General features: G+C 39.6%; 3 protein-coding genes across 7 annotated transcripts in view; 1 reads left to right on the plus strand and 2 right to left on the minus strand.

Annotated features, from left to right (window-relative positions):
- Window positions 1-9,568, minus strand: part of acad8 (acyl-CoA dehydrogenase family, member 8) — a 25,578-nt gene extending 16,010 nt beyond the window's left edge. Inside the window, exon 1 of the mRNA XM_057839121.1 lies at window positions 9,422-9,568. Within this exon, the coding sequence (XP_057695104.1) occupies window positions 9,422-9,539 (118 nt within the window). The 5' untranslated portion in view covers window positions 9,540-9,568. The remainder of the gene's footprint in view (window positions 1-9,421) is intronic.
- The window catches only part of thyn1 (thymocyte nuclear protein 1), a 13,046-nt gene extending 179 nt beyond the window's left edge, over window positions 1-12,867 (plus strand). Inside the window, exons 2-9 of one of the 5 annotated variants that reach the window (XM_057839120.1) lie at window positions 152-6,450; window positions 10,214-10,258; window positions 10,332-10,495; window positions 10,567-10,635; window positions 10,746-10,838; window positions 10,929-11,024; window positions 12,490-12,640; window positions 12,711-12,867. In XM_057839120.1, the coding sequence (XP_057695103.1) occupies window positions 10,216-10,258; window positions 10,332-10,495; window positions 10,567-10,635; window positions 10,746-10,838; window positions 10,929-11,024; window positions 12,490-12,640; window positions 12,711-12,757 (663 nt within the window). In that variant the 5' untranslated portion in view covers window positions 152-6,450; window positions 10,214-10,215 and the 3' untranslated portion in view covers window positions 12,758-12,867. The other 4 variants (XM_057839119.1, XR_009063488.1, XR_009063487.1 and 1 more) reach the window with 4 other exon arrangements.
- LOC130917565 (vacuolar protein sorting-associated protein 26B-like) lies at window positions 12,868-25,121 on the minus strand. Its single transcript, XM_057839123.1, has 6 exons — window positions 24,501-25,121; window positions 21,921-22,077; window positions 21,681-21,845; window positions 21,387-21,562; window positions 18,787-18,929; window positions 12,868-13,530 (listed from the first exon to the last, which is right to left on the minus strand). The coding sequence occupies exons 1-6, from the start codon at window positions 24,721-24,723 to the stop codon at window positions 13,357-13,359; spliced, it is 1,038 nt and encodes a 345-aa protein (XP_057695106.1). The 5' UTR covers window positions 24,724-25,121; the 3' UTR covers window positions 12,868-13,356.
- Between the last annotated feature and the right edge of the window lie 272 nt (window positions 25,122-25,393).

Genomic DNA, 25,393 nt, shown 5'->3' on the forward strand with positions numbered 1-25,393 from the left:
GTATGGATGTTGTGGATAATGTACATATTATGTTGGTAAGAGAAATGTTATGTTTTTTGTATGGAACACTTTCTGTTTATGTTTAGTGAACTAGTCTGGCGTGCTAAGCTAACGTTGTAGCTAATGCTATGCTTGTATACTTTTTTTGTAGTTTTACGACGGTCCGGAAAGGACAATGGTTTAAGGCCATTCCATTAATAAATCAGATAAAACCAAAGGAAGAAGTCTGTTTATTAAAGCGTCGTTCACTAGCCGTCTAGCTTGGAAAAAAGTAGACGCTTCCGAGTGAGGACAGCATAGTAAAAGGACATCAGCGCGGCGGGATCAACTACGACGCAACACACAACAATGAGCCTACGGTCAGAAAAACACCTGGATTCTACAGACGAAGGAGCAACGCCAAGGCAACAACAAAGACAAGTGGAAAACAGAGACTATGCAGACAATACAGAGAACAAGGATAACGCAAGCAATGCAGACTCACAGGTCAGGTCTATACGCACGCATACATCCAAGAGTTCATCTACTAGTTCATCTACTAGTTCTGCAGCACTAAAGGCGCGAGCAAAAGCAGTAGCCGCACGTGCACAGTTGGCATATTCAGAAAAAGAAGCTACTATGATGAAGCAAAAATCTGAGCTTGAAGCCAATCTACACGTCTTAAGTTGTCAAAAGGCAGTTGCAGCCGCAGAAGCAGAGGCTGCTGTTTATGAAGAAGAAGAAGAAAGTTTCACAAAATCTGAAGTAAGACATTCAATTGTAGGACAACCTGCCAATCCAATGCAACGTACAGCAGAGTTTGTTCAAAGCCATCCAGACAGCTACTATGAAAGATTTTTATCGAAAATGGATCCACTCGCCAGCCACAAAGCAGCACGTGAGCAATGTGAAATGGCGATGAACACAGAAATAGATGAGAGAAATTTTTACAGTGAGAAAAAACCTGACATCAAAGTGGAGCAGCAAACACAAGAGAGAGAAGAACGCAGTCCACCCAAACTGTACCCGTATGACACTCTTCCAACTCCGGCAGAGACGCAGGGAAAACAGGACATCACATGTTACCTGAGACGGAGAGAAATGTTGAGTACTGGACTTTTACAGTTTGATGATCTCCCAGAGAACTACTGGGCATGGAAGGCGTCATTCCAAAATGCCATTAAGGACTTGAGATTAACAGCCCAAGAAGAAATAGATTTAATGATAAAGTGGCTTGGAAATGAGTCTCGCCAGCAAGCTAAAAGAATCCGATCAGTTCATGTCTTCAATCCAACAGCTGCACTTCATCTTTTGTGGGAACGACTGGAGGAATGCTACGGGTCACCTGAAGTCATGGAAAATGCATTGCTAAAAAAGATTGAACAGTTTCCCAAACTTAACAACAGGGACAACACAAAGTTACGAGAGCTAGGTGACATTCTACAAGAAATTGAATGTGCCAAGGACGGAGGATACTTACCAGGCCTATCGTATTTGGACACGTCTCGAGGAGTCAACCCCATCGTGGACAAGCTACCTTACGGGCTTCAAGACAAGTGGATCGCTACAGGAGCGAAGTACAAAGAAGAACACAAAGTCGTCTTTCCACCTTTTAGTGTCTTTTCAAAATTTGTGAGACAACAAGCAAAAATAAGAAATGACCCAAGCTTCGTCATCACATCTCCTATCAACACAAGCTTCAAAAAGGAAAAAAGCTTCAAAAGTGATAACAGGCGAGTGGTTTCCGTGCACAAAACAGACATTCCAACTGACACCAGTACAGCTCAAAAATGTTTTAGTAAGCCAGCAGAAAGTCCGGACAAGCTATGTCCATTACATAAGAAACCTCACCCGCTTACAAAGTGCAAAACCTTTAGAGCCAAGCCCATTGATGAACGCAAGTCATTCTTGAAAGACAACAGAATTTGTTTTAAATGTTGTAGCTCAACTCAGCATTTAGCGAAAGACTGTAATATGCAAATTAGGTGCATGGAATGTGGCAGCGAAAGACATTTGACAGCGCTACATCCAGGTCCACTTCCTGCTCCAGAGGAAAGTTCTGAAGTTGAGAAAGGTGATGGCGGGGAGACACACGAAGATGTAAGTGTCTCAGTTGTTTCTAAATGCACTGAAGTATGTGGTGATGCAAACAGCACACTTTCATGCTCAAAAATAAGCCCTGTAATAGTGTACCCAAAGGGTGAGCGAGATCAAGCAGTAAAGCTATATGCTGTACTTGATGAACAAAGCAACAAGTCGCTTGTCAAGTCTCAGTTTTTCGAGCTCTTCAACATAGAGACACGCTCGGACACTTATAAGCTTAGAACATGCTCAGGCCTGTCAGATAATGTCGGCAGAACAGCATCAAACTTCATGATTGAGTCAGTGGATGGTAGAGTAAAGCTCCCACTCCCAAACCTAATTGAATGTGACATGATTCCTGACGATAGAAGAGAGATCCCATCTTCACAAGTTGCTATGCAGTACCCTCACCTGCAAAGGATAGCAAACAAAATACCTCCGGTAGAAGAAAAAGTACCAATCCTATTGCTCTTGGGACGTGACATTATCCAGTTACACAAAGTTCGAGAGAGGATTAATGGACCGCGTAGTACCCCCTATGCACAACGTTTAGACTTGGGTTGGGTTATAGTTGGTGAAACCTGCCTGGGTAAGACGCACAAACCTCCAAACGTGAACGTCCTCAAAACAAACGTTCTTCAGAATGGCCGTGCTTCTTACTTCAGCCCATGTCCTAACACCTTTCAAATCAAAGAGTCGAATGGTTTTAGTAGCCAGTCAAACACTAAACCAACTTCCCAAAACGAACGTAAAAATACAAACACGGATCAGCTGGGACAAACTGTTTTTGAGAGAACCAAAGATGACGACAAACCGGCACTCTCAATAGAAGACAAATATTTTCTTGACATTATGGAAAAAGAAGTATATCAAAATGAAGATAACAGCTGGGTGGCGCCATTGCCATTCCAATCTCCAAGACCAAAGCTTCCAAGTAACAAGGAGCAAGCACTCAAACGTCTCCAGTCACTCAGAAAAACACTGGACCGAAATCCTGAAATGAAAAAACAATACGTGGAGTTTATTCAAAACATGCTGGACAACGACCACGCGGAGATCGCTCCAATTTTGGACTCAAACAAAGAACATTGGTACTTACCATCATTTGGTGTGTATCATCCTCAAAAACCTAACCAATTAAGGGTAGTTTTTGATTCAAGTGCAGAGTTCGAAGGTCAGTCACTTAACAAAGTGTTACTAAGTGGACCGGACTTGAACAACACGCTACTAGGCGTTCTTATGCGTTTTAGAAAAGAGTCTGTAGCATTTTCTGCTGATGTGCAACAAATGTTTTATTGCTTTCAAGTCAGAGAAGATCATAGGGATTATTTAAGATTCCTTTGGTATGAGAATAATGACATGAGTAAAAGTGTATGTGATTATAGAATGAAGGTCCACGTTTTTGGAAATAGTCCGTCTCCGGCTGTGGCTATTTATTGCATGAGGCGCGCTGCAGTCGAGGGAGAGGAGGAGCATGGACTGGATGCAAAACAGTTTGTAATGAGACATTTTTATGTTGATGATGGCCTTGCGTCCACAGCAAGCTCAGAAGAAGCTGTTGAAATACTGACAAATGCACAAAACATGTTGGCCCAGTCAAATTTAAAGCTGCACAAAATAGCCTCCAACGACAGCAAAGTAGTTGAAGCATTTCCTGTCGCCGAGAGAGCGAAGGATCTAAAAGACTTGGATTTAGAATTTGACAACATACCCTTACAAAGAAGTTTAGGGGTGTTGTGGGATCTTGAAAATGACTGTTTTACTTTTCATGTCAACACTGATCAAAAGCCATATACTAGAAGAGGTGTTTTGGCTACAATTAACAGTTTGTATGATCCGCTAGGATTCGTGTCTCCCATAACAATGCAGGGAAAAGCTCTTCTACGTGAACTGTCAGCAGAGCAAAAGGACTGGGATGAACCACTTCCCATTGAAAGAGAAGAGGAGTGGAACAAATGGAGAACCTCGTTGAAGCACCTCGAGCAGCTACAGATACCAAGGTGCTACCTACCTTTTTCTCAGACCACTGCTGTGAGGAAAGAACTGTGCATATTCTCAGATGCCTCCACCATGGCCATAGGAGCAGTAGCGTATCTGAGAGCGCTCAACACTGAAGGTCAGTGGCACACAGGTTTCATCATGGGAAAGTCCAAAGTGGCCCCCCGACCTGCTCACACTATCCCTAGGTTGGAACTGTGCGCAGCAGTATTGGCTGTAGAAATGTATGAACTCATTACAGATGAGATTGACATTGAAGTGGACATTGTCAGATTTTTTACAGACAGCAAAATCGTCCTAGGTTACATACATAACAACACAAAGAGATTTTACACGTACGTAGCAAACAGAGTGAACAGGATTAGAAAAACCACACATCCTGCACAATGGTTTTACATTAACACAGATGACAATCCAGCAGACAAGGCCACAAGATCAATTGCAGCTCCTGCATTGACTTATACAAACTGGTTTAGTGGTCCTTCCTTTTTGACACAGCCGAGTACAGACACGTCACACTGTGACACATTTGCTCTCATCGAACCTGACGCAGATGCAGAGATTAAACCTGAAATCAAGACATTTGTTACTCAAGCTTCAGTAACACAGTTCGAGTCACGTCGTTTTGAAAGATTTTCTCATTGGATGAGATTATGCCACACTGTTGCATCATTAAAACGTGTAACAGCATCTTTCAAGAAAACAAACTCAGAAAGTAAAGGCTGGAAGTGTTTCAGTGTAACTAACACCCCAAATGAGCTCGAGAAAGCAGCGAAATTCATCATTCACACAGTTCAGACTGAAACATTCAAAGAAGAGTACAGGTGCATAAAAGCAAACAAGCCACTTCCAAACCTAAGCTGTCTCAAAAAGTTAAATCCAATCATCGATGAAGATGGGCTCCTCAGAATAGGAGGACGCTTGGCACCTGCAAATTTGACAAAAGAGGAAAAACATCCACTCATCATCCCAAATGCTCACCATGTAGCCGTCCTTCTTATCAGATACTATCATGAGAAGGTAGCACATCAGGGACGCCACCTATCAGAGGGTGCGCTCAGAGCAGCTGGATTTTGGATCAAAGGCAGTAAAAGACTCGTCTCTTCTGTAATTCACAAGTGTGTTCTCTGTCGAAAGCTTAGAGGACAACTACAGACACAAAAGATGGCGGATTTACCCATTGACAGACTTACACCTATGCCCCCATTCACCAGCGTAGGACTGGACGTTTTTGGCCCCTGGTCAGTCATCACACGTCGCACCAGAGGAGGAAATGCAGACAGTAAACGCTGGGCTGTACTTTTCACCTGTATGTCCACAAGAGCTGTGCACATTGAACTCATAGAATCAATGTCAACATCCAGCTTCATTAACGCATTAAGAAGATTTTTCAGCATCCGTGGACCAGCTCAAATACTTCGTTCGGACAGAGGTACCAACTTTGTTGGCGCATGCAACGAACTCAAAATTGATCACAAAGACACAGAACTGACCTCCTACCTACAGGAGAAAGGATGTACATGGCTTTTCAACTCCCCACACTCCTCACATATGGGAGGGGCATGGGAAAGACTCATCGGAGTCGCACGACGAATCCTGGATGGAATTCTTTTAAAAGCCACACATGTCCAACTCACTCATGAAGTGCTGAGTACTTTCATGGCGGAAGTAATGGCAATAATGAATGCGAGACCACTCGTACCAGTATCAACAGATCCAGACAAACCAAACCTTCTCACACCAGCAACTCTTCTAACCCAAAAGACCAACACGTTAACTGCCCCAACAGGAAACTTTGCACCTCCCGACCTCTACGCAAAGCAGTGGAAGCAAGTGCAGTGCATGGCGGACACTTTTTGGAAACAGTGGAGAAGTGAATACCTTTCCTCTCTGCAACAAAGGAGAAAATGGACAGACGATAAACCAAACATAAAAACTGGTGACATTGTGCTATTGAAGGATGTTCTTGCACATAGAAATGACTGGTGTATGGGAAGAGTTGTGAAAACATTTGAGAGTAAAGACAATAAGGTTCGAAAAGCAGAAGTTAAAACTGTGAAAGATGGAAATGTGAAATTGTTTATGAAACCAATTTCAGATTTGGTTTTGCTACTACCAGTTGAGAAGTAATCTCGTATGTTGTTGTAATTGTTCAAAACAAAAAAAAAGTGTTTTGTAGTGGCACAATTGTATTGTACCAGGCGAGGAGTGTTCTGCCTTTTGGTGAGTTTTGTAGAAGGCTTTTTTGTGCTGTCCAGCAGCGAACTCTAGTGGTCGCCTCGCGACATGGTTTTTTGTTTTTCTAGCCAATTCAATATGGCTGCACGACGTCTCTGGCTGAAGCCTAAGTTGCAACGTTGTGCTCACATGATCCTTGGACAAGATTTGTCCGTAAGTATGGATGTTGTGGATAATGTACATATTATGTTGGTAAGAGAAATGTTATGTTTTTTGTATGGAACACTTTCTGTTTATGTTTAGTGAACTAGTCTGGCGTGCTAAGCTAACGTTGTAGCTAATGCTATGCTTGTATACTTTTTTTGTAGTTTTACGACGGTCCGGAAAGGACAATGGTTTAAGGCCATTCCATTAATAAATCAGATAAAACCAAAGGAAGAAGTCTGTTTATTAAAGCGTCGTTCACTAGCCGTCTAGCTTGGAAAAAAGTAGACGCTTCCGAGTGAGGACAGCATACTGTACATTCATCCACCCAAAACGTAATTAAAGTAACATATAGGGAATGGGACGTACTACGTCATTGTTTGGACGCGCCTCCATGCTGGCAATATGATTCACTTCCGGGCCGGCAGAGTCAATGCGGATTGTAACGTGTGGTAGTGCTAAGCTAACTCTTTCGGTGTTTTAGAAAGAAAATATGGGTGCTTATTGTTGCGTTACCGGGTGCAACAGCGTCTCCTACGACAAAAAAAGGGGTTAGGAAAAATGGACTCACTTTTCACCGTTTTCCTGCATGGAGGACCAAATATCAGATCACGAAGGTACGACGGATGGCTGGATTGCAGCGGTTCGTCGGAAAAGCATTTATGATCATATTTCTGCTGGAATGAGAGTGTATTCCCCTCATCTCTACTCTTGTAAGTTGAACGATTTATCCGTTTTGGTTTCAATACGTTTTTTGTTTTTGTTTTTTTCTTTACTGTTGTGTAAATCTGCCTCGGTAGCAATGCTAACCTACTCCTCCTCATCACCTACCTGTTGTGTTACTAGGAAAACCTGCATATGAAATGCTGACAACACATCCCGATTGGTCACCATATCTCTTCTTGGGTTATTCTGAGGTCAAGCGCACCACATCGGAGCGTTGAGAGGTTGGAAAGGCGAAGAGTGCACGCTGAAACTTCAGTTTGCTCTGCTCTTACAAACACGATCCCAAGTGTTATGAAAAGTCAATAAAATATGAATACCAAAACATGACTTGAACAACTTCTTGACAAACTGTAACTGCTTGTTGTTTACTTCAGGTCTTCATAATAAACAGGTGTAATAATTACAAAGTCAGGTGACTTAATTTTGTTATTCTATTTGGAATATGCATTGACAATTTTTGGACAGTGTTGTAGACAAGAACTGGGACTGATAAGTTGCAATAGATTTATTTCAAGTAATGCAATTTCTCCAATACGATATTTGAATTGACAGTTTAAAATCTTTAAATTAGTGCAAACAAGGCCCACCCTCTGACGGTGGCAGCAAATATTATATAAGTAATACACAAATACAAGATCACAATAAACGTGTCTTTGTCAAAGCAGTTTAAAACACTATTTACTGGCCTTGGGTAAATTGCCAGACAGGATAAATATGTGCTTTAAAGTTCTTGCATTTCCATTTTAAGTATTGCAAGTACTAGTCTCCAACACAGTATTTGAACTGACAGTTTAAAATCATTTTAGTACAAAATGGCCCACACTCTGGCAGGGGGCAGCAAATATTATAATACATTATAAAAAGCTATATACTATATAAATACAAGATCACAACAAAACCTGTATTTTTCAAAGCAGTTAAAAAACATCCAGTGGCCTTAGGTAAATAAAGGTGTATAAATATGTACTTTACAGTTCTTGCATTTCTATTTTAGGTATTGCAACTTTTCCAACACTATTTGAATTGACAGTCTGAAGTCTACATAAGTGCAAATAAGAATATTATAATTTAAAAATAATAATAGAATATATAAATTCAACATTACAATGAAAGGTGTCTTTGTCAAAGTGGTTAAAAAAAAAAATTAAAAAAAAACGTCAATGGCCATAGTTAAATAGCCAGGCAGAATAAATATGTGCATTAAAGTTCTTGCATTTTCACAAGTTAAAAGCCCGCAGTTCATCGACGAGAAGGGCAGACCCAGATGGCGTCTGCTGCAGGGGCTTGTTTGAGTCCGACACAGGACAAATGGAACCACTCCATTGAACAAATTTTCTTTGTCAAATGATCCAAGAAGAGAGATGGTGACCAATCGGGATGTGTTGTCAGCAGGTTTACCTAGGAACACAACAGGTAGGGGAGTCGTAGTAGGCGAGCATTGCTACCGAGGCAGATTTACACAACGGTGTAAAAAAACAAAAACGTATTGAAACCAAAAGTGGATAAATCGTTCAACTTACAAGAGTAGAGATGACAGGAACACACTCTCATTCCAGCAGAAATATGATCATAAGAAATGCTTTTCCGACGAACCGCTGCAATCCAGCCATCCGTCGTACCTTCGTGATCTGATATTTGGTCCTCCATGCAGGAAAACGGTGAAAAGTGAGTCCATTTTTCCTAACCCCTTTTTTTGTCGTAGGAGATACTGTTGCACCCGGTAACGCAACAATAAGCACCCATATTTTCTTTCTAAAACACCGAAAGAGTTAGCTTAGCACTACCACACGTTACAATCCGCATTGACTCTGCCGAACCGGAAGTAAATCATATTGCCAGCATGGAGGCGCGTCCAAACAGTGACGTAGTACGTCCCATTCCCTATTAGTTGAAATGAAAATTGGGACAAAATACATATTTTTCATTTTCAAAATCCTTTGTTGCATTTTGACAACTGCTGCATATTTTAGCGATACTTATTTGAAGTTATTTACAATGTATGTCCGCTTCCACTTGTTTGTTTATGTCCTTTGGCATTTAAGGGGAAAATGGGGCGTGTTGGTGATGGGTGTGAGGGTCTCTTTGACCAATGACAGTTCAGAAAAGTAAAATTAAACATAAAATGCAGCCAATTTATCCAGATGTGTTTATAAACGAACGAGAAATCAGCTTCACTTTCTTAACCATAGTTATACAAAAAAAGGTATTCTGATATCTTGGTAAAACTCATGCGTGCTGTTTCCTGTAAACTTACGGTCAATGCACGAAGATATCCCACGTCTGTGCGGACTTCTGCAAGCAAATAAACGCCGGGTTCTGCAGATGTTCGCTGTGAGCCGCTGTGTAACTCTGACGAACGAGCCTGCTGCCATGTTTATACGGCGTTATATCACAATTGACCCATGGGTGCTGCTGGGAGATGTAGTTCTGGAACTCCAAGAAAGAACTTCCGGTGTCACGTCTGCGGTTTTTTTTCATGACGTCACGTGTTCCGGATTTGCGCGGGTTTCAATGGTCGCTTGTTTATGTGACAGACAAAAAGGTATGATTGGCATTCTTTTCAGTCCAAATACTTATTTAATTAACGGACTACAGCGACTTTTTAAACTCACTATGTCTCCAAATTATGATTTGTGTTTTACATGGCCCTATTACTAGCCTACTGCTTGTTCACGCCATCACTTATTAAGAAAAAGCACGTTTAGGCTACCACATCACATGGTACTTATCGAAACTGTAACGCGAGTTAACCGCTATACAACACGTGTACAAGTTTTGTATTCTATAATACAAAGTCACGGTCGTACACGAACAACTATAGCATGTTATTCAGGCTGCCATGCAATAAAAAATAAAATTAAAGATACTGTTCCAAAAAGCCCCCAATTTTAAACATACATGTATGGTCGGATTAAAAACTCAAATGTCCCCTATTCTTCTCCCCTCCACTAAATGTTGGGTAAAAACTGATGAAAATTGTAGTTCAAGTCGATGCAACACTATATGTGCTTTAATTTCATATTTTGACTAAGTTTGTTTCTTACAGGGATGCCACCAAAGAAAAAAGCGAGAAAAAGTACAATACGTTCTGGTAGGCAACACCAGTTGTCATTGACTACCATTTTGCCTGATACATAATAAAAAGTATGGCGCAATTACCATAGGCCAAGATGCTGAAAATGAGCTTGACTCTTCTCCAAACCCAAGCGTCAAAAGGAAGACTTCGTCTTCCAGCAAGACTTCGGTGGAGGCAAATACTGAGCAGTATTGTCGCTGGCTCATGAAATCTGAGCCGGAAAGCCGTTTTGAGAATGGCATTGATGTCAAGGTACATTATGAGATGACTATTCATATATGTATTTGCTAAAATCTAATTTATAAGTCATCAAATGTCTACAGTTTGGGATTGAGGATCTCAAGGCTTTGCCAGATCAGACTAGCTGCTGGGATGGTGTCCGTAACTATCAGGTAAACCCGCTAAAATAGACACCTTGTCTCCAAGTGTGTATGAATACTTGCAAATAATAATAATAATAATTTGAGACCTTAACACACAACTGTTGCTTCAATACGGTCAGGCACGAAACTTTATGCGTCAGATGAAAAAGGGCCAGCTGGCTTTTTTCTACCACAGCAATTGCAAGGAACCTGGAATAGTAGGACTCATAAAAGTAAGATTAGCATGCTGGGTTGCATAGTATTGTTAATGATTTAGTGTTTTATTATAATTATTAAACCCTGTTTCGTCTTCCTTTCACCAGATAGTGAAGGAAGCATATGTGGACCACACTCAATTTGACAAGAAAGATGTTCATTTTGATGCCAGCAGCAAGCCAGAAAACCCCAAATGGAGCATGGTAAGACCAAGTACAGAAGGTACTCAGAAATAAATGTTAAAAAAAGAAAAAGTCAATTTTACATTATTGAGTATTTTGTCATTATTATGAGTATAGATTTTGAGTACAGATCAATCTTTTTAAATAAGTAATATGAAAAAATAAATTGAAATGCAGCCCAATCTGGATGAAACTGATTTCGTATAACCCTGAGTGCAAATTTAAACAACATTTATTTTTTTAATATTAAGGGTAAAAAAAATATATTTTATAAATCATTATATGTAAATAAGAATGATTTTGAAATTAAGCAATTTTTCCACTTCATAAAAGTACTTAAATTATTATTTGTATTGAAAGTGCTGTGGTCTGAATTGTCAGATTTTTTTGTGTAACATTTTTCATTAATACATCAGAATTTTCATCAAAATATGAATTTACACTTAAAAATAAATGAATTCACACTTTAAAATAAGCATTCTTGCAAGAATACCTGCCCATCATTCATAGCCGTCGAACCAAAACTGGCAATGACATATGTTCAGAGGTGGGTAGTAACGCGTTACATGTACGCAGTTACATTTACTTGAGTATCTTTTTGAGAAAAATGTACTTTCAGGAGTAGTTTTACCAAGCCATACTTTTTACTTTTAGTTGAGTAGATTTGTGAAGAAAAAACGCTACTCTACTCCGCTACTTTGGGCTACACAAGAGTCGTTACAGTTTTCCTCTTTATTCTACATATTAATTAATTAATTTTTTTACCAGCGATGCAAAGAGTAGCTTTACCAATTTCACCATTGAGACATCGCAACTATAATCACACGACTCCATTACACCAATCTGACACAAGCTTGCCTCAATCACATGGCGTCTTTAAAGCACAGCCGTAAAAAATGATTTGACATAGAGCGCTGCCCTCAATATGACTCAAAAGCATGGATTAAAACATCCCGGTTTTCATTTGGCAACGATTGACCACGGAAAACCGGCGATGTGATCCTTTTAATTTCATAATAGTAACTGAAGGAATTATTCACTATTCAAACTAGGAGCGATTTTCTCCACTAGAGGGCACTCATGCTCTCTTTGGACGAAAAATTATTCGTTTTTTTTTCTCTCTCTCTTTTTTTGGGGGGGGGGGTGGTATTTCTTTGCCTTAATGTGGTTATGTAATCGGTTATTATACAGTATCATTATTACACTTCATATAAATATGTTTGTGCTGAGAAAAATAGAAATAAGCAGTTACTTATGTTTCTCATCACTTTTGAGTATTCTTTTCACTTGATGCTTTTTTACTTGTACTTGAGTGCATTTTTTGGATGACTACTTTTACTTGAGTAATATTATTTTAAAGTAACGCTACTCTTACTCGAGTAAAATTTTGGGTTACTCTACCCACCTCTGCATACTGTATGTCATAATGCAAATGGTTGGGGAGGATGAATGACAACGCTGCTGCTGCTGCTCTTTTGACTCTCAGGTGGACGTGCAATACCAAAGAATGTTGAAGCGTTTTCTTCCTCTCACCGAACTCAAAAAGTACCACCTGCAGCACAGCACCAAAGGGGGCCCTCTGAAGAACTCCATGTTGTTCACTCGGGCCAGGCTGTCCGTGCAGGCGCTCACAAGTGGTAACTGACTAGATCCTTTAAAATTTGGCATCAGCCTCTTTGTGAACAAACATATTTATTATGCTTGCAGAAGAATTTGACTTTCTTCTGAGCTTGGAGGAACAAGAACCACTGTGACTACTTCGTGACAGGGTGAAATTATTTTTTCCTTTAGATACAGAGTATATCATAATGACCTTTTTCTTTGTGAAATGTTAAGATGAAAATATAAATGACACTAAAATACATTTTTCGTATTTTGCATTAATTTATTTGACAATTGGAGGACAATGAGTTAGTCATAAGCGCTTTGCAAAAAGATCTAAATATTTCTAACGTAACTGCTTTAAAAAGACTAAAATCATGTTTGGAGGCAGGAGGACACGCGTGTCTTAACAAATGAAACACTTGGACGTGGCGACCTAATCATGCCGCCGGAATGCTGACTTGAATCTCTCTTATTTACACATCCACATGTGCAGAATAAAACAAGTGGATTTCACATTTCTGAGTTCTTCATAATTGGAATGTCGCTTATTCAAAGTTTTAAATCATTTAGCTGTAATAGCATTAGGAGTACACACAGAATGGCGTTAGCGTGAAAATCTGTGGAATTATAATGTGTGAGGTTCTTTAGTTTGATTCTCACTGAGAAACAAAATCCAAATAAAACAAAGCGAGGGAAGATAAACTCAGTCCAGTCTCCCTTAATCCTCCTCCCCCTGATGCTTGTTGCCTCACGGAGACCCACGATCCAGTCTAAGGTGTGGCTCAGACCCGCTTTCCTCTTTGGCACACTGCTCCAACGCGCTCTCTGAGGCAGCCGAGCCCTCGTAGCGTTGGGAGGCGATGGCGGCCTGGTGGGACATGCTCTTTCTTACCACATCGCCTTTACGCCACAGTGTGATCTCCTGCAGATACAAGTGTATAGTCAATACAAACTGTACCTGCAGAACACTAGAACCATCACTTACACTCTTTGATAACTCCTCTTTATCGGGTAACTAAGTCATTTCAGTGCTTCTTATTGAATTACATTTCAAAATTGTATTTTTGCTAAGTAAGCTTGTTCGATATTTTCGGGGAGTATCGATCCACAAAAGCATTTGGAATTGATATCGGAAAATTTCGACAATTGTTTTTCATTATCCGTTTTGGGCCAATATGCATGTTGCTTTCAAATACAACGTAGAAGCCTTCTGTTCTTTCTAGCTTTGAACAAGAGTAGCAGTTTATCTCAGCAGTTACGCTTATTGATCATTAGATGTCTCCAAACTAAGATGCTTGACATTTGTTACGTGAGCAGACCATTTGCATTCATGCAAATTCGTGCAAAAATTAAATGAACAATAAATAATTGAAAACTATGAATATGTTAAGTGACTAAGTCCACGACCACATATATTGGTGTCAGATTTTTGGAGTTCGACAATATCGGGTTATAGGTTAAGAGGTCATTATCGGACTACTCTCGAGCAAAGTCTATAAAAGCAACATTGATCGAGTTTGTCAAAAAATAAATCCTACACACACACACACACACACACACACACACTCCTAACCCTCTTGAAGATCTAACTGGAGTATAAAAAGATGCTTTTTAAAATTTAATTAGTTTATTATTTTAATTTTCCTGGGTTTAGTTAACCCTTTATAGGGCAAGTGACTATTTTTGATAATTAAATCTGATGAACACCTTGCGTCTGCATTTATGGACATGACAATTTGGGTCACGCAGGCCACAATATTAACATTTGGTAGACAAGTGTGGCCGACATGACCAAAAATGTAATTTTCACATATGTGGATGCCAGATCTCAATTATATTTTTATTGTTACTCATTTTTTATGAATAAACATATAAATTAATAAAATGTTAATAAAAACAAAATTACTAAAAAAGAAGAAAAACAAATACTCTCTGGTTATGGCTCCCAATAACACTCTAAAGTTGAATTTAACTTGTTGCTTGCCATTGACAAAGACTCGTCTGGACAAGAGATCGACTAATGTAAGTTTTTCAGGACCAATACCGATTAGTAGTAGTTAGAGGGGCCGGTAATCGATTTTTTGAGCAGATATTAATTAGCAGTAAAAGTGTAAAATTGGTGTTAAAAATGAATAATGCAAACACTGAACTTCATTGAAATGCCTAAATAAAGCATGTTTATTGAATCACACAAATAGAAAATAATAGCTAATAATAGGGGGTGGCGTGGATCAGTGGTAGAACAGTCGGTCCCCAACCTAGAGATTGCTCTGGGTTGGACCTCTTTCAAATATCCTTGAGCAAGATCCTATACCACACGTTGCTCCTGGTGCTGCGTCACCAGTAGGTAGATGAGGATATAGTGTGAAGCGCTTTGAGGTCCTTAAAATGGAAAGGCGCAATACAAGTGTAATTCCATTTACCATTATCATTTAACCAATCAGAGGACAGGGTGAATACTAGTGCGGGAGACAGCAGGCTGGCAGTAGAGAGAGGCGCGGCTGCATCTGAGCCAAAAAAAAACAGTTTTAAGTTGATTTAAGGCCGATACTGATATACGTCAAATTTCAGAATATCAGCGCCGATAATCAGCCCAGCCGATAATAATTAGTCTGGATGTCTGTATCATTAAACTAGGAGGACTGGCTGTGAATGTTCATCTCCCAATGCTACTGATGGTGCTACACGCCCAATCCATTTTGACTGAGAAAGGCTGGATGCAATCATTCTCTGCCAGCGTCTCCAATTCAGGCAGATGTACAGTGCCTTGCAAAAGTATTCGGCCCCCTTGAATCTTGCAACCTTTCGCCACATTTCAGGCTTCAAACATAAAGATATGAAATTTAATTTTTTTGTCAAGAATCAACAACAAGTGGGACACAATCGTGAAGTGGAACAACATTTATTGGATAATTTAAACTTTTTTAACAAATAAAAAACTGAAAAGTGGGGCGTGCAATATTATTCGGCCCCTTTACTTTCAGTGCAGCAAACTCACTCCAGAAGTTCAGTGAGGATCTCTGAATGATCCAATGTTGTCCTAAATGACCGATGATGATAAATAGAATCCACCTGTGTGTAATCAAGTCTCCGTATAAATGCACCTGCTCTGTGATAGTCTCAGGGTTCTGTTTAAAGTGCAGAGAGCATTATGAAAACCAAGGAACACACCAGGCAGGTCCGAGATACTGTTGTGGAGAAGTTTAAAGCCGGATTTGGATACAAAAAGATTTCCCAAGCTTTAAACATCTCAAGGAGCACTGTGCAAGCCATCATATTGAAATGGAAGGAGCATCAGACCACTGCAAATCTACCAAGACCCGGCCGTCCTTCCAAACTTTCTTCTCAAACAAGGAGAAAACTGATCAGCGATGCAGCCAAGAGGCCCATGATCACTCTGGATGAACTGCAAAGATCTACAGCTGAGGTGGGAGAGTCTGTCCATAGGACAACAATCAGTCGTACACTGCACAAATCTGGCCTTTATGGAAGAGTGGCAAGAAGAAAGCCATTTCTCAAAGATATCCATAAAAAGTCTCGTTTAAAGTTTGCCACAAGCCACATGGGAGACACACCAAACATGTGGAAGAAGGTGCTCTGGTCAGATGAAACCAAAATTGAACTTTTTGGCCACAATGCAAAACGATATGTTTGGCGTAAAAGCAACACAGCTCATCACCCTGAACACACCATCCCCACTGTCAAACATGGTGGTGGCAGCATCATGGTTTGGGCCTGCTTTTCTTCAGCAGGGACAGGGAAGATGGTTAAAATTGACGGGAAGATGGATGCAGCCAAATACAGGAACATTCTGGAAGAAAACCTGTCGGTATCTGCACAAGACCTGAGACTGGGACGGAGATTTATCTTCCAACAGGACAATGATCCAAAACATAAAGCCAAATCTACAATGGAATGGTTCAAAAATAAACGTATCCAGGTGTTAGAATGGCCAAGTCAAAGTCCAGACCTGAATCCAATCGAGAATCTGTGGAAAGAGCTGAAGACTGCTGTTCACAAACACTCTCCATCCAACCTCACTGAGCTCGAGCTGTTTTGCAAGGAAGAATGGGCAAGAATGTCAGTCTCTCAATGTGCAAAACTGATAGAAACATACCCCAAGCGACTTGCAGCTGTAATTGGAGCAAAAGGTGGCGCTACAAAGTATTAACGCAAGGGGGCCGAATAATATTGCACGCCCCACTTTTCAGTTTTTTATTTGTTAAAAAAGTTTAAATTATCCAATAAATTTTGTTCCACTTCACGATTGTGTCCCACTTGTTGTTGATTCTTGACAAAAAATTAAAATTTTATATCTTTATGTTTGAAGCCTGAAATGTGGCGAAAGGTTGCAAGGTTCAAGGGGGTCAAATACTTTTGCAAGGCACTGTATGTAGTTTGTATTTGGTGTACTCACTTTTGTTGCCAGGGGTTTAGATAATAATGGCTATATTTTGAGGGGAAAATGAATTAACTCTATTATTTAAGCTGCACACAGACTACTTTTCATTGTGTCAAAGTGTCATTTTGTCAGTGTTGTCCCATGAAAAGATATACTTAAATATCTGCAGAAATATGAGGGGTGTACTCACTTTTGTGATACACTGTATATATGGCAGAAAACACAGACAAGGCTGAAAAAGCAGTTTCTGCTCTTACACCAAATAAACTGCTGTATTTTACGCCAAAAGAACTGTTGTGTTTGATAGAACGATATGTCTATATGCTGCAATAGAAGATTCATGGCGCATTAAGCCCCCGAACTACTTTTGTTGGTTTTACCCTGGAAACCTCCATTTACAGACACCACGCAACCACTTTTGTTTCGACCCAGCCATAAAAAGAAGGTAAGTAATTATATTTACTAACCGAAATCTCTGTCACTTTTAGCTTAGAATCATTCATTGATTTCTAATATATATATATATATATATATATATATGTATTTTTTTTTTTTAAGACTGAAAAATTATTCACTCCCATATTTTTAAGTTTTAAACAAATTACGTCACAATGAAAAAAATAGTGTCTATAAATAAGTCATAGTTATCTACCTCATAACTATCACTTAATTTTTTATTTTTTTTTTACCGTCGCATTTTCCCCGTTATTTGAGATGATAAATAATTGATCCAAACAAAGAAAAATTGGGGAAAAAATGTTTAAAACGGTAAATAAATGAACAAGAAAATCTCGACCACTCCTTGATGTCTGACACTCAGCGATACATTCTGCATGGAGTTTTTGGATCGAAAAGAGGTAAGTACGCGATAAATATCTCATTAAAATTGTGGCGTCTTTAATTATGCTCTCTCATCCGCTCACCTCCAGTTAGGGTTTTTTTTTTTTTTTTAAATGCCCTCCCGTTCAAATTTTTTCTTCCCCCAGAAAATTGAGATGTTAAGCTTTCTAATGATGTATAACACATGCATATACAGTAGGACAATTTTGAAATTTGGCCAAATTGGGGGTCTCAGAGCGGAACTTCAAGTCACCTGAGTGTTTTCCGCCATATACAAGTATATACACATCCACATACACACCCATATATACTATGGCATTTCTTCCAAAAAAAGACAACTTTTACCATCAGGGGGACAAATGGTATGTCATTTACCTTCGTTAACACAAGTAATATTCATACAAGGACATTTACCGTACTTTACCAACCATAACGGCAGTACGTACCAATTTATAAGTTTCATGACCATATCCACATTGTAGATGAGTTTCCACACAGTATAAAACACTGTCTTGACATGTGGAGATGTCAGAAATGTTTGTTCTGTCACTCCAATCGTAATCAGTATCGAATTTAAAATCCACTTTCACATGACATAAAATATAATATACTCGTTTAATGCCTTGGTGCCAATCAAGGCCTCCCACCTAATAGAAGCCTCCCCTGGCTGGAGATGAGTTCATAACGCTGACAAATATTGCTGCCAATTTAAATGAGCTATAGAATGAGTCATTTAGCATCTGTATCCTCTCTGTTAGCTACACGTGTGCTGCATAATAAATAATGTGTTCTTTCACCCACTTGCCCGTCCAGACAAGCAAAGTGCTGATCCTAGCAGCTGACAATCACATACAAAAACATTTTGCTTATTTGTTAGGTTGTGGGGCCCCCGAAGAAGAAATGTTTGAAATGAAAGGTGATGTATGGCTACCGTACCTGCTGTTTGAAGTAACGTCTCTCCTCCTCATCAATGAGCACCAGGTTCAAATAGTAGCGCACTGAGAACTTCTTGTTGATGTCTCGCATGGTGGGGGTCAGGTCGTAGCCAGCGAGAAACAACCGGATAGGGATGGACTCACCTAAAAGAAGCACAAAGTTTGATTGTTCCTAAGTGGAGTGCAAGCAAGGGCGTAAGTTTGCATAGGGACGGTAGGGACATAACACTACCAACTTTTCAGGATGCTTAAATTGTCCCTACCAACTTTTAAGCAACCCTATTTGCATTATATTATATTATGGCTTCAGTTATATAGGTCATTTAGATTGTCTTCCCATATGTTGTAAGAAGAATTGACCCAACCATTATTAAGTGAATTACAGTACTTTCACTATGTTCAGACTTACAGTGACCCCTTTTCACTTGCTGAATGCGCCAGTCCATTTTTTCCCCATCAAACGCACGTTTGATTGGCTGATTACTTGACACCCCCAGCCCCGACACACACGCATTCACACCCCAACAGAAATACAACATGCCGCCTCCTCCACCCTCTTTGAAGACGAGGGATAGTAGAAGTTTTTTTTCCCGCCAGCAGAAGCCACTGTTAGTAATGTAAAAAGATGTCAATGTTGTGGAGGTGTGGAACACACCACTAATTTTGATACTGAAAGTCCGCCCTGCATCAGATTTACCATAACATTAATCTGTGTGAATTTCTCAAACTCAAAGAGGTAGCTGCGTTCAGAGAAATATCCTCCTGTATGTTTTCTACTGTTAACGTTAATTAACCTGGAAGAAATGTAGTGAACCAAAAATTACCCCCTTATAGATGGATTATAGAGTTGATGATTAAAACGTTTATATTTCTTATGTGTATTGATATAATTTGTGTTCAAATATTGCAATTTAAATTTGCTAATAAAATCCAGACATTCTGGAAGTTTTCAAAATGTTTCTTTAGTAGTTTTTGAAGACAAAGGTTTGAATCGAACAGTGTATCACCTGAACCAATACACAGGAAAGTTAGTAGCAGTCAATATAGATTTATTTTTCCTTGATCATTTAGCCTATCGATTAATTAGGTTCATATTGGTGAGAAATGTAGCCCTGACCCTTGTTCATCCAGTCTGTTTGGTCTTATAAATGTCCTGTCCCCAGCAAAAAAAAAAAGTATATGCAGGTTATGCTGTTATATCGTCTCTACCAATGTTGAGACCAAACCTACGCCCTTGAGTTCAAGCCATTTTTATGAAACTATGAGTAACATGTTCCTGAAGAAAAATAAAAAGGACAGGGCAGTCACTAACTTTTTTTTCCGTTTTAATTGTAAAGTTCTCCACCTCTCCTGACACATGTATAAGTTGTTATAAAATGTGATTTTACATCATTTTTTTTCTTTGGTCCATGTGTAACGCATTGAAGTTTACAAAAATATGGCTAGCATATTAGCAATATAATATGAATGTTGCAAACCTCCAGACATTTTCACTTTCCATGGGAATTGACAAGAATTTGTGGGAATTAATGAGAATAAAGGAGGCATCTATAAAATTTAGGTTGCCTAATAGTTAACATTTTTGGGAGGGTGTCAATTACTCAATAAAGTTGCAGAATAACATTATCTGGGTCTTATGATTTTCACTCCTCACCTCAGAACTCGGTCCATATACACAGCGCATTTTGGGGCTTTACTGTGCTTTGCTTCTTTCTCTTATGGGCAAGTTATGCTATCTATTTTGTGCCTATTTCTGATCATGACAAACCATAAAGCTTCATATTTTTTTAACATGAAACCATGTTTCCAGAAGTTACTCAATTGGTAACGATTAATTGATTAACTCGAGTAATTCGATTAGAAAGAAATATTCTAATTAATTTTAGCAGCTTCTAGTATTTGTTTAATTAAAGTGTTTTAAAAGTGTTTGCATTTAGTTTTATTGATTTGGGTGGATACACTGCCCTCTAGTGACAACAGTGAATATGACATAACTCATTTCACATGGCTGAATCCAGCTGCTCCCTGTTAAGACAACATAAGCTAGGTTTTTGCTTGAGCTAATGTTTTTTTTAATGCATTCGTAATTTAGTTCATAGGTATTTTTAGTCATTTTTTGTGGAAATATGTGTTCAAACTATTAAGAGCATTGTAATAAAATAAACTTGTACATTTTATAGCAACTAAGCTGGCAGACTTTTGGTATTCAAGTTAGCGAATAGTTTTTTTTTTTTGTTGTACTTAGATCCTCATTTATTTTCTATACCCTTTAAAGGTTCAGCTCAGGTATTCTAATTTTTTATGTTCCTTATCCGATTACTCCATTATTCCAACTAACTAGTTCATCGATTATTCGAGTACTAAAACAATCGATAGCTGCAGCCCTAGATTCAGTTCACAAGGAATATGTTTGATTTGATTTTCAAAAATTCCCGAATTATGTCCCAATGAAAATTTATCAGAAATTTTCTACCCCTTTGCAACTTTTGAATTAAAACATTACAACTCAGTCTTCATAGTGTGGAACTTTTGAGCCTTGATTCTTCCTGGAAGAAAAACAGTTAAATGTGCAACATTAGATTAAAATTTTTTGTTATTTACCCCTGACCGGTGCTCCATCCATAATTTCATACTTGGCGATGGTGTCATTTTCATGGTACACGCTTGGGCCCGTACCAGTGGTTTCCCGCTTAATAATGTCAATCTCCATATGCTTGATCTTAATCCTCACCAGAAGGAAGTAAATTTTTCCAACAATTACATCTTTAAGGTGGTATCTGTTAGAGGGAGAAGGATTAGTTGGCAATTGTGTTACAACTTTAAGTACTACACAATCAAATGAGATACATTAACCCAATTCTGCTTACAAAGCTATCTAGAGTTACCAGCTCTTACTTGGATTTGTTGTATTCAAACTCAATGTGGAGACAGTCCTCGATGCCAACTTCCATTTTAATGGAAGAGTTGAGTTCTGGATACGTGCTGAGCGTGTGAACCACAATGTCCAACTCTTTGCTGATGTCGTTAAGTCTTCGGATTACTGTTGCACGAAGGAAGTATCTGCAAACAGGTAGAAATTTCTGTAGCTTGTCCACTTCAACACTTTAAAGGTCGCTACTGTTTATGAAGGTTTACCTTAGTTTGACATTCTGGCCCGTGTATGACTCATAGGGCTTCTCCACGTGAGTAAACTCGAAGTCGAATGTTTGAGATTGGGTCATCTCACCAGGCCTTGCCAGGTCTTTAACCAGGGAAACAAACTCATGGTGGTTCCCTCGGTCGTAATACAGCTCTGAGAACACAAAGCGATATGTTGAGATACATGTATAAAATACAGAGGCACATTTGGGTTTCTCCGTCCTTCATTTTCTGAAAATCGCATTAACTATCCGTAGTTGCTTTTTGTACTCAGGCTGCAACATTAAAGTATTATTTGTCCCCATCGGATGGAGTCTTAGTGTTGTTGTTAGGATTTATTAATTGTAACAGTTTTATTGGAGGGGGGTGTCAGTGTTTAAGATATCCTGTTTTTTTTTTTGTCCTCCCTTTCACCTTTTGGATAGTCAAAAGTGAAACAAAGTAGTACGATGCATAGGCTATACTACTAGACTGAAGTCTACGTTGCCTGCATTCTCTGAAATATAGACTGCTCAAAAAATAAAGGGAACACTAAAGTAACCCTTTGTAGATATGAATTAACTAAATATTACATTAAATACTACGTTCTTTCCATAGTCGAATGTGCTGACATCACACAAAAATTATAAATGAAAATCAAATGTAACAACCCACAGAGGTCAGGATTTGGAGTTATACTCAAAGTGGAAAAACACTACTTTTATGTAAGGTCCTTTAAACAAGTCACAATGAAGCTCAGTAGTGTGTGTGGCCTTCGCGTGCCTGTATGACCGCACTACAACGCCTGGGCATGCTCCTAATGAGACAGCGGAGGGTGTCCTGGGGGATATCCCAGATCTGGACCAGGGCATCACTAAGCTCCTGGACGGTCTGAGGAGCAACCTGGTTCTGCCAGATGGACCTAAACATAATGTCCCAGTGGTATTCTATTGGATTTAGGTCAGGCAAATGTGGGGGCTGGACAACGTTATCAGTTCCTTCTTCAAGAACTGCTTGCGTACTCAAGCCACATGAGGTTGGGCATTTTTGTGGACCAGGAGGAACCCAGGTCCTAAGCATAGCTTTTGACAATGTCCAAGGATTTCATCCCGATACCTAATAGCAGTCACAGTGCCTTTATGTGACCTGTAGAAGTCTGTGTGTCCTTCCAGGGATATGCCCCCCTGACCATCACTGACCCACCATCACACCGGTCATGCTGAATGATGTTGCAGGCAGCATAACTGTCTCCACGGCATCTTCTGACCCATTCACGTCTATCACATGTGCTCAGGACAGTTGAATTCATCGGTGAAGAGCACAGAGCCAGTTGCGAAGTTGGAAATTCTGGTGGTCTACGGCAAATACCAATTGAGTTCTACGGTCATTGGCAGTGAGCACGGGGCTCACTACAGGATGTCTGGGCCCTAAGGCCATCCTTATGGAGCCCAGAAACAGTTACACCAGTGGCCTGCTGGAGGTCATTTTGTAGGGCTCCGGCAGTGCTCACCCTGTTCCACCTTGAACAAAGAAGTGGATACCAATACTGCTGGGGGTTTAAAGACCTTTTACAGCCATGTCAAGTTGTCCTGGAGTAATTAACTGTCCTCTGGAATCTCCTACTGACTGTCAGGTTGCTCCTCAGACTGTCCAGGAGCTCAGTGATGCCCTGGTCCAGATCTGGGAGGAGATCCCTCAGGAGAACATCCGCCACATCATCAGGAGCATCCCCAGGCATTGTAGGGAGGTCATACAGGCACGCGGAGGGCACACAACCTACTGGGCCTTATTTTGACTTGTGTGTTTCCGCTTTAATTTTGAGTATAACTTCCAAATCTGGACCTCTATGGGTTGATACATTTGATTTTCCTTTTTGTGTAACTTTTTTGTCAGCACATTGAACAATGGAAAGAACTAAGTATTTACTAAAAATATTTCATTAATTCAGATCTACAACGTGTTAGGTTAGTGTTCCCTTCATTTTTTTGAGCAGTGTATTATGTTTGAATGCCGAAAGATGAGTTTAAAGTCTGTTTTTGTGCTGTGCACATTTGTTTGCCTATGTGTGATGGCACCTCAGTTTGTACTAGCGTATTATTTAGGTAGGATGCTAGTTAATTCTATTGATGAGCCTCCCTTGAACGATGTGGTGTTGTATAAAGGTTTGCTTACTTAAAATTTTAACTACTTAATACAGTCGTTTATGTGAGATGGTTCTTGATTGTGCACATGCTTGTAGCAGGGTAGTAATACACTACTTTATGATCCTGTTGTAGGTTCCGTGCCGCCATCGTGTGGCATTTATTTGCAATTACAACAGCCTTTTGGGAGGGTGTCAATTCTTTCTTCAAAACACAGTACAGTATTCCTCTGTGGTAGGTTATGTACTGTTGGTACTAGGTTAGCTATGTACTTGTTGGGGGCATGCAGGGTGTGCTACACCAGATTTTCAAATTCCCCCTTTTTTTTCTGCATGAGATGGGTTAGATGTGGGGCAAAGGAGCTTGCAGGATGCGCTATACAAGGCTTCCGATGAGCATCTCTTTTTTTTTGTACACGAAAAGAATGGATGGAAGAAATGATAAGACATTTGCTTACCGATTTGTCCGACAAATTCAATCTTGATGCCCTGGTGTTCCAGTCTCTTTCCGGGGCTCTTGAGTGTGACGTTGACCCTGCCACTGACGGTCTCTCCGTCGTAGAAGAGGAAATACTTGTCTTTTTTGCCATCCTCAGTCTTGTGCTCTGCTTTTTTTCTTGTCTCGGCGTCGTTGAGCACCACGTCGATCTCCGCATTTTGTCCGAAACTGAAGAAGCTCATTTTTGTCACCTTTTACAGCTACAGCACAAGGCCCAAAGGTTAAATTTCCCTTCTTCCGAGGGCTGCGCGACACGCTATTTAGTAGCAGACGTATTTGTAATACAAACACGTTAAATCTCCATGCCCGATTGCAGCAGCGACGGAGCGGAAAACGGCAACGCTACGTGCGGCTCAAGAGAGGACAAAATGCCCATCGATTAAAAAAAATATTTTATACCCTCAATTTTCCCGTTCATTTGCACTCCATTATCTCTTTAGCCACGCAAAACACGATTACGTCTCGAATATCGTAATATTACATGATTGTTATCTTCCGCTAAGAGAATGTTGCGAATGTTGTCAAATATTCAGGATGTAAGTCAATTTGGGTCGACACTATTACTTCCGGGTAAGCGGTGCTACAAAATAAGAGGCGGTATTAAGGGGCATTATTCGCTTAACGGAAGTGAGCCGTAATAAAAGCACAAATGGGTGATACAGTTCTGTAAAACGATGTAAACAAAATTAAGACTTCTTTACGTCAAAAGACCGGAATTTATTGGTAGGTCGGTTTTATTTTACAACAAATCTATGAAATGCACAGCAGTTAAAAATACATTTGACTTAGCTGAATATACCTAATCATCACATTAAATTAAATAATTTTTTTTTTTTTTTTTAAGGGAAATTT

Source organism: Corythoichthys intestinalis, chromosome 6, assembly GCF_030265065.1.
Source record: "Corythoichthys intestinalis isolate RoL2023-P3 chromosome 6, ASM3026506v1, whole genome shotgun sequence".
NCBI classification, from domain to species: domain Eukaryota; kingdom Metazoa; phylum Chordata; class Actinopteri; order Syngnathiformes; family Syngnathidae; genus Corythoichthys; species Corythoichthys intestinalis.

Coding starts and splice junctions, on each gene's coding strand:
- LOC130917565 (XM_057839123.1), bottom strand. CDS start 24,723: ATGAGCTTCTTCAGTTTCGGACAAAATGCGGAGATCGACGTGGTGCTC. Junction 21,563..21,680: donor TTTGAATACAACAAATCCAA/GTAAGAGCTGGT, acceptor TCCCTCTAACAG/ATACCACCTTAAAGATGTAA. Junction 13,531..18,786: donor GACGTTACTTCAAACAGCAG/GTACGGTAGCCA, acceptor TTGTATCTGCAG/GAGATCACACTGTGGCGTAA.